The 8,785-nt window shown below is 32.2% G+C and overlaps 1 protein-coding gene across 2 annotated transcripts; it reads left to right on the top strand.

Moving 5' to 3' along the window:
• The first annotated feature begins 3,700 nt into the window (after positions 1-3,700).
• LOC124931330 (protein PSK SIMULATOR 2-like) lies at positions 3,701-8,586 on the top strand. Of its 2 annotated transcripts, none has more exons than XM_047471769.1 (13): positions 3,701-4,022; positions 4,234-4,523; positions 4,627-4,949; positions 5,033-5,125; positions 5,197-5,287; positions 5,376-5,469; positions 5,538-5,635; positions 5,707-5,776; positions 6,491-6,600; positions 6,685-6,801; positions 6,905-6,981; positions 7,088-7,132; positions 7,976-8,586. In XM_047471769.1, exons 2-13 carry the CDS (start codon positions 4,260-4,262, stop codon positions 8,409-8,411), a joined length of 1,818 nt encoding a protein of 605 aa, XP_047327725.1. In that variant the 5' UTR covers positions 3,701-4,022; positions 4,234-4,259; the 3' UTR covers positions 8,412-8,586. The 2 variants fall into 2 exon arrangements, with proteins under 2 accessions (XP_047327725.1, XP_047327726.1); XM_047471770.1 differs by having other exon boundaries at positions 3,702-4,022; positions 6,494-6,600.
• Positions 8,587-8,785: the final 199 nt, after the last annotated feature.

Here is an 8,785-nt window from a genome sequence, read left to right as displayed (position 1 = left end):
CTCAAATCTATATATATAATGATGCTTAATTTTTAAAGTGTCCGGATTGCCGGGTCGAGAGCTGTGGTTAATTTGGATACTTGGGTCGGATTGTGGGTTGACCCGTTTTTAAATTTAAAACGGTTAAAAATAAAATTAAAAATGTTAGAGGTATGTTTCGAACTTGCAACCTAACAAAACAAATATAACTTTTTAACCAACTAGGCTACAAAGACTTTATATTTTAAATTCAACACCAAATTTGATAAACGCGGGACGTTTTAATATTAATATAAGTTCAACTTTTTAACTAACTAATCTATATATATATATAATGATGCTTAATTTTTAAAGTGTCCGGATTGCCGGGTCGAGAGCTGTGGTTAATTTGGATACTTGGGTCGGATTGTGGGTTGAGCCGTTTTTAAATTTAAAACGGTTAAAAATAAAATTAAAAATGTTAGAGGTATGTTTCGAATTTGCAACCTAACAAAACAAGTACAACTCTTTAACCAACTAGGCTACAAAGACTTTATATTTTAAATTCAACACCAAATTTGATAAACGCGGGACGTTTTAATATTAATATAAGTTCAACTTTTTAACTAACTAATCTATATATATAATGATGCTTAATTTTTAAAGTGTCCGGATTGCCGGGTCGAGAGCTGTGGTTAATTTGGATACTTGGGTCGGATTGTGGGTTGACCCGTTTTTAAATTTAAAACGGTTAAAAATAAAATTAAAAATGTTAGAGGTATGTTTCGAACTTGCAACCTAACAAAACAAGTACAACTTTTTAACCAACTAGACTACAAAGACTTTATATTTTAAATTCAACACCAAATTTGATAAACGCGGAACGTTTTAATATTAATATAAGTTCAACTTTTTAACTAACTAATCTATATATATATAATGATGCTTAATTTTTAAAGTGTTCGGATTGCCGGGTCGAGAGCTGTGGTTAATTTGGATACTTGGGTCGGATTGTTGGTTGACCCGTTTTTAAATTTAAAACGGTTAAAAATAAAATTAAAAATGTTAGAGGTATGTTTCGAACTTGCAACCTAACAAAACAAGTACAACTCTTTAACCAACTAGGCTACAAAGACTTTATATTTTAAATTCAACACCAAATTTGATAAACGCGGGACGTTTTAATATTAATATAAGTTCAACTTTTTAACTAACTAATCTATATATATATAATGATGCTTAATTTTTAAAGTGTTCGGATTGCCGGGTCGAGAGCTGTGGTTAATTTGGATACTTGGGTCGGATTGTTGGTTGACCCGTTTTTAAATTTAAAACGGTTAAAAATAAAATTAAAAATGTTAGAGGTATGTTTCGAACTTGCAACCTAACAAAACAAGTACAACTCTTTAACCAACTAGGCTACAAAGACTTTATATTTTAAATTCAACACCAAATTTGATAAACGCGTGACGTTTTAATATTAATATAAGTTCAACTTTTTAACTAACTAATCTATATATATATATAATGATGCTTAATTTTTAAAGTGTCCGGATTGCCGGGTCGAGAGCTGTGGTTAATTTGGATATTTGGGTCGGATTGTGGGTTGGGCCGTTTTTAAATTTAAAACGGTTAAAAATAAAATTAAAAATGTTAGAGGTATGTTTCGAATTTGCAACCTAACAAAACAAGTACAACTCTTTAACCAACTAGGCTACAAAGACTTTATATTTTAAATTAAACACCAAATTTGATAAACGCGGGACGTTTTAATATTAATATAAGTTCAACTTTTTAACTAACTAATCTATATATATATATATAATGATGCTTAATTTTTAAAGTGTCCGGATTGCCGGGTCGAGAGCTGTGGTTAATTTGGATACTTGGGTCGGATTGTGGGTTGACCCGTTTTTAGGGTTTTAATATTAATATAAGTTCAACTTTTTAACTAACTAATCTATATATATATATATATATATATATATATAATGATGCTTAATTTTTAAAGTGTCCGGATTGCCGGGTCGAGAGCTGTGGTTAATTTGGATACTTGGGTCGGATTGTGGGTTGACCCGTTTTTAAATTTAAAACGGTTAAAAATAAAATTAAAAATGTCAGAGGTATTTTTCGAACTTGCAATCTAACAAAACAAGTACAACTCTTTAACTAACTAGGCTACAAAGACTTTATATTTTAAATTCAACACCAAATTTGATAAACGCGGGACGTTTTAATATTAATATAAGTTCAACTTTTTAACTAACTAATCTATATATATATATAATGATGCTTAATTTTTAAAGTGTCCGGATTGCCGGGTCGAGAGCTGTGGTTAATTTGGATACTTGGGTCGGATTGTGGGTTGACCCGTTTTTAAATTTAAAACGGTTAAAAATAAAATTAAAAATGTCAGAGGTATGTTTCGAACTTGCAATCTAACAAAACAAGTACAACTCTTTAACCAACTAGGCTACAAAGACTTTATATTTTAAATTCAACACCAAATTTGATAAACGCGGGACGTTTTAATATTAATATAAGTTCAACTTTTTAACTAACTAATCTATATATATAATACTGCTTAATTTTTAAAGTGTCCGGATTGCCGGGTCGAGAGATGTGGTTAATTTGGATACTTGGGTCGGATTGTGGGTTGACCCGTTTTTAAATTTAAAACGGTTAAAAATAAAATTAAAAATGTTAGAGGTATGTTTCGAATTTGCAACCTAACAAAACAAGTACAACTTTTTAACCAACTAGGCTACAAAGACTTTATATTTTAATTTCAACACCAAATTTGATAAACGCGGGACGTTTTAATATTAATATAAGTTCAACTTTTTAACTAACTAATCTCTCTATATATAATGATGCTTAATTTTTAAAGTGTCCGGATTGCCGGGTCGAGAGCTGTGGTTAATTTGGATGTTTAGGTCGGATTGTGGGTTGACCCGTTTTTAAATTTAAAACGGTTAAAAATAAAATTAAAAATGTTAGAGGTATGTTTCGAATTTGCAACCTAACAAAACAAGTACAACTCTTTAATCAATTAGGCTACAAAGACTTTATATTTTAAATTAAATATCAAATCTGATAAACGCGGGACGTTTTAATATTAATATAAGTTCAACTTTTTAATTAACTAATCTATATCTATATAATGATGTTGAGTAAATTGATACTTGGGTCGAATTGTGGGTTGACCCACCCATAAACTTAAAACGGTTAAAAGTAAAATAAAAAATGTTATCCGTAATTTTTTTTCACGGTTTTTATATTATTACTCGTGCAAATGCACGGGCTAAATGCTAGTTTCCTATTAAAACACTATTGGTTTATACTATACTAATAGTGTAATACCCTTTGTACCAATCAAACCTAGCCTTAACATTTAATATTTACTTTATAATCTAAATTAAGATTTATAAAATTTTATTTACACCAAATAAAGTAAAAAATAGATAATAAACCGTTTTAAATTTAAAATCTGACAATTGATTTAGAATTATTTGAATAGTACCCATTTTTTCTAAACTTTACCTATTATTTTCAAATAATACCCAAAACAAAAAAAAGAAAGAAATTGTCATGGGTTAAAATTAGAAAAAATTCTAAAAAAGTGAAATCAAACAGGGTGTTAGTCATGATTTTGGAAAAGTTGACTTTTTTATTTGAATAGTATACAAAGATTGAGAGTGACGTGGGTCAGAACGGCAGGCTCGTATTTTTCTATCTTTTTCCAAATTCCTCTTCTTCTTCTTCGTGGCAACAAATCAAAGAGAGAGAGAGAGAATTTGATAGTGTTTTCGTAAGCCCTGGGCTGTGTCAACTGGGTATTTGAGAACTCAAGTTTCCATTTTTTCAATTTTTAAAACCATTTCCATTGCTTGTCGCAATCTCAAATCGCAAATATAAAGTTCAAGCCAGTCAAATCAATCCTACCCAGATATTTTTGATTGGGTATTACCAGATTCCTATCTTCAATGAACCACGAGACGCAGACGACGCCGACAATTCACAATCCAAATCCGATCTTGCTATTTATCCCCAATCTGTTCTAGGTATTTATCTTCTACGTATCTGTACCAATCGATTGCTAGGGTTGTTTTGATTCGATTTATTATTGTTTATTGATGAAAACTGAACTGGGTTTCTTTACTACTTCATTTTGCATTTTGATTTTACTTGCAATAGCTCATTCATTCGACCCTCTTCTTTGATGGGTTGTTCTGCTCATATTTCTAATTTGTTTTTTTTATGAAATTGCTCTAGATATATATACAAATTTAGCCTGTACGATGGGAGGGATGTGTTCGAGTGGCATATCGAAGGATGAGCCAGCAGAAGTTTTGCCGGTTAAGAGCTCAAATCTGTCTAGAAAGATCAAATCCATAAGAAGTTTTGGCGAACGTAAAAGGGCTGATGCCCATTGCTATCCGGATGCTGATGATCATCATGTCTTTGATAACAAATCTGAACAAAACTTTGATTCTGGGGAGATTCATTTCTCCATTTCCCGTGAGCTAAAGCCATCAACTCCTGTTAGAAATGGTCCTGTTAAGGTAATCTTTAACTGTTTGGTTTGTTAAATTTTGTTTGATCTAATGTTTTTCAGAATCTTCCCTGTTTATGATGGATGAACTGGAATGGATGTCTGTTTTTTAGGTTACCCAATCAAACTCTCTTATAGGAAGAGCTGGAATTGCTGGGCTTGAGAAGGCAGTGGAAGTGCTGGATACACTTGGAAGCAGTGTCTCGAATTTGAATAATAGTGGATTTATTTCTGGAATGGGATCAAGAGGGAATAGGATATCTATTTTGGCGTTTGAAATTGCAAATACAATTGCTAAAGGTGCGAATTTGTTGAAATCCCTTTCAGAAGAAAACATTCAGATCTTGAAGAAGGAGATTTTAAGGTCAGAACAAGTTCAACAATTGGTCTCTAAAGACATCAATGAACTTCTTACCATTGCTGCTGCTGACAAAAGGTCGGTTCTCTACTCATTTTTTAATAATTCTAAATTCTTTCATTGTGCGTTAATTGTTATTAACAACCGTGTTGCCATTGTAGAGAGGAATTTGGTGTATTCTCGAGAGAAGTAATTAGGTTTGGCGATCTATGTAAAGATCCACAATGGCACAACCTTGACCGATTCTTTTCAAGGTCAGTGGATGGATTCAGGCTTTGTTAACGAAAATTGTTTCCTAAAACTGGAGATTAATTTTTTTTTTCAGATTGGATTCTGAGCAAGTCTACCATAAACAGCAACTGGAAGAGGCAGAAAGGATAATGCTACAATTGACTACTTTAGCTCATCAGACATCTGTAAGTTTAGCATCATTAGGAGGATTTCAGATAATGATGTGATTATTGGTTTGAAGGGGCTAACTAATTCTCGATGATGTATATATAGGAATTATACCATGAGCTGAATGCTTTTGATAGATGCGAACAAGATTTTAAACGGAAGCTTGAAGAAGTGGCATCGTTAAATCTTCCACGAAGAGGTAAGAAAATGATCATCTTTTGGCGAATTTCATTGAATTTGTTATGGATTTTTTATGTTATGTAATAGGAGAGGATGTCTTGATATTACAAAGCGAACTAAAACATCAAAAGAAAGTTGTTAGGAGCTTGAAGAAGAAATCTCTTTGGGGTAAAACCTATGAGGAGGTACGAACAATTGCTACTACTAGTTGTAAAAAACTTTGAGAAAGTCTAATCTTTTTGTCTTTATTGTTTAGGTTGTGGAGAAGCTTGTTGATATTGTGACGTTTATACATCAGCAGATCACAGAAGCATTTGAAGATAATGGTATGTTACAACCAATTCAACCACATAAACAAGTACAAAATGATTTCTAGAAGGAATATAGATGAGACGATGAATGACCTAAGCCTTTGAGAAAGATATCCAGATTCAATAACTATTTCATTCATTACTTCATTACCCAAATATTACAGATTGGGGTTATTTAAATAACCTTGTTCAGATTGGGATTATGAGAAGTTGAGTTATTTGGTGAATAGAGTTAAAGGGTATCTAATACAGTTTAAAAAAAAGAAGAAACATCAAAAAGACACTAAAACAGTCTCTTTTAAACAAGTAAAAGAGGATTAACTTTTCTCATTTACAGTCCAATTGTTTTTGTTCATTTTTTTTTTAATTTGGCAAGAAACATCAAAAACACAATATTTTTTGTACTGTTATTCACGTGCTTTCTTCCTTATATTTGAAGACAATGGAAAAAAACAAGTTTTCTCATGTAAAATCCAATTGTTTCTGTTCATATATATTTTTTTTTCAATTTGGCAAGATACACTATTGATTTTGTATTGTTGTCACATGTTTTCTTCCTTAAATTTATCGCCTAGATAATCTTTTTATGTTGTTTGTGTGTTTCTTGACTTTTGAGCTGTAATTAGTTCTATCGTTTCTACGTTAAGATCGCCGTCTCAATAAAGTTCCTCTTTTAAAGACGAAACACTTGAAATCTGGGTTTATTGATTTGAATATATGAACATGTAGGAGGAGGATCAGCACAAGTGGGAAAGGTGCAGTCTAAACAGCCTGAAAGGCTTGGTCCAGCTGGTCTTGCACTCCATTATGCTAATATTATTAACCAGATAGACAACATAGTAAGTTTTAATTATACCTTCCAATTTATTTTAGCTTAGTTATAATTTGTTTCAGTTATATGAACTTTCTATTATTAATTATAGGCATCACGACCAATGTCGCTTCCTCCTAATGTGAGAGACACATTATATCAAGGCCTACCAAACAGTGTCAAGTCTTCTTTACGTTCAGAGGTCCTGGGAGTTGGCAGTGATGGCGATGTACGTTCTAAACCCTAAAATAACATAGTGAATTGCTTGGATTTGATTGCATTTTCATTTGTAATTTGTTTTAACGATTTTGACATGGATGTTATGTATGTAGCTTACTGTCGCACAAATCAAAGGTGAAATGGAGAAAACTCTTAAATGGCTTGGCCCAATTGCTACAAACACAACCAAGTATGTCTTTTTTCTGTGGCTTCTTAATAATGTTTTAATTATCAACTATTCTATGATATGATGATTGTTCAATCAGCTCACATCTTCTACTTTTTCTTGGTTTTAGGTCACATCAAGGTTTCGGATGGGTGGGCGAGTGGGCAAACACTAGGTCAGTCTCAATTTCTCTTCTTTCTTGTTTGATCCTGGTTTATTTGGAAGTAATATTGTTTGATATAAAAAAGAATTATTTGAATAAAATGATCAAAATATCATCTAGTATTTACAATGGTATAAAAAAGATAAAGCAATTATTTAAATGATGGAATTGAAAAAAAAAAGTGATAGTTTGATCCCAAATAGTTCCCCTGCCATGGTTGATGCGGATTATTTCAGATTAATTTCTAATAATCCACCATCCCAATTAACAGTAATTAACAGTATGCTAAGCAATCACATCATTCAAATTATCATCAAAATACTATTTATTTGTTTTTTTCATTATAATTTTACACTTTTAATGTCTTTTAATCTAAATTGTTTGGAAACACTGAGTCTCAGTTTGGACAAGTAAACTTCAATATCTTATCCAGATGTTGATTTAAATAAGATAATGTTTTGGAACATAATTTAATTAGACATATATTCATAAACTCGTTGACGTTTTCTCCTTCAAACTCAGAGGCCTTAGGTATGGGTTTGAATGAAATCATCAATAAATTTCTTTGAAAATACTTTTGTTTTCCAAGTATCTCACCCAGATGAGAGAACCTTTTGAGACATAAATTCATTATTAAAGTTTTCTCATGTAAAACCAGACCCAGATTCTAAAAAGTGTTTCCAAATGGGCCATCAAATTTTCAAATAACCCCACATCAAAGAGCTCTTCTTTAAGGCTTCCAAGGTTGCTGGTTCGACCCCTAATTGGCAAAATTTAAAATAAAAAAAACTTTCAGTACTCTGGGTCCCTATGATTACCATACTAATTAACTGTAGTGTCTTTCTCTCCCAACAGTAACGAGCTTAAAACCGTGATTCGGCTCCAAACATTTTATCACGCCGACAAGCAGAAAATGGACCGTCATGTATTGGAACTGTCGAAATGGCTTCACCAACTAATCTTAACAAGGCAAAGGGAGAATGGGGTCAGAACCCAAACAATTAGGTCATCTCCGACAAAAAAGGGAACGAATTTACAGGTTTCACCATCGAGTGGTCATCATCAGCTGTCTGAAGAAGATAGAAGCTTGTTGGAAGAGGTAATGAGAAGGAAAAGTGTTGTGACTGGTAAGAGCAAAAGTCAGGAATTGGGTTTGGTTGTGAAACAACAGAGGCGAGCTAACAAGGTCTGGGCGCTGAGTCGGAGCACTGGGAGTTCACCCACACGGTCGTTGTTGTTGACTCATCGTGAAAGTGATCTTTTGGATGTGTTGGATGGATTGGATACTTAGATTCTTAAAAGGAAGGTGGCATAGAAAAGAAAAATAAAAAAAATTGTATTGATTTGATTACTCTTGCCATCATTTTTTGTTGTTGCTATGTGAATGTACTATTTGGTACTATTTTGTAAATATATCTAGTGTGGAATTATTATTGGAGAAGATGATATATATGTCCCTTAATCTATTGTTACATTTTCATCTTAGAAATAAGGTTTAAAGTATTGATTTTTACCACTTAAACTAAGATACCCGTCGTCGCCTATAATTAGCGATGATGGTTAAAAATTTTCATCTTTGGTCCAATAGCCAAAACCTTACCAATTTCATTTATAGCAGTTATGACAGTTTGACCTAACCAAACAGGCAACTTTCATATTGATTTT

The sequence above is a fragment of the Impatiens glandulifera genome, chromosome 3 (assembly GCF_907164915.1).
Source record: "Impatiens glandulifera chromosome 3, dImpGla2.1, whole genome shotgun sequence".
NCBI lineage: Eukaryota > Viridiplantae > Streptophyta > Magnoliopsida > Ericales > Balsaminaceae > Impatiens > Impatiens glandulifera.
The sequence above is the reverse complement of the archived record's forward strand: the minus strand, read 5'-3'. Positions and strand labels throughout refer to the sequence as shown.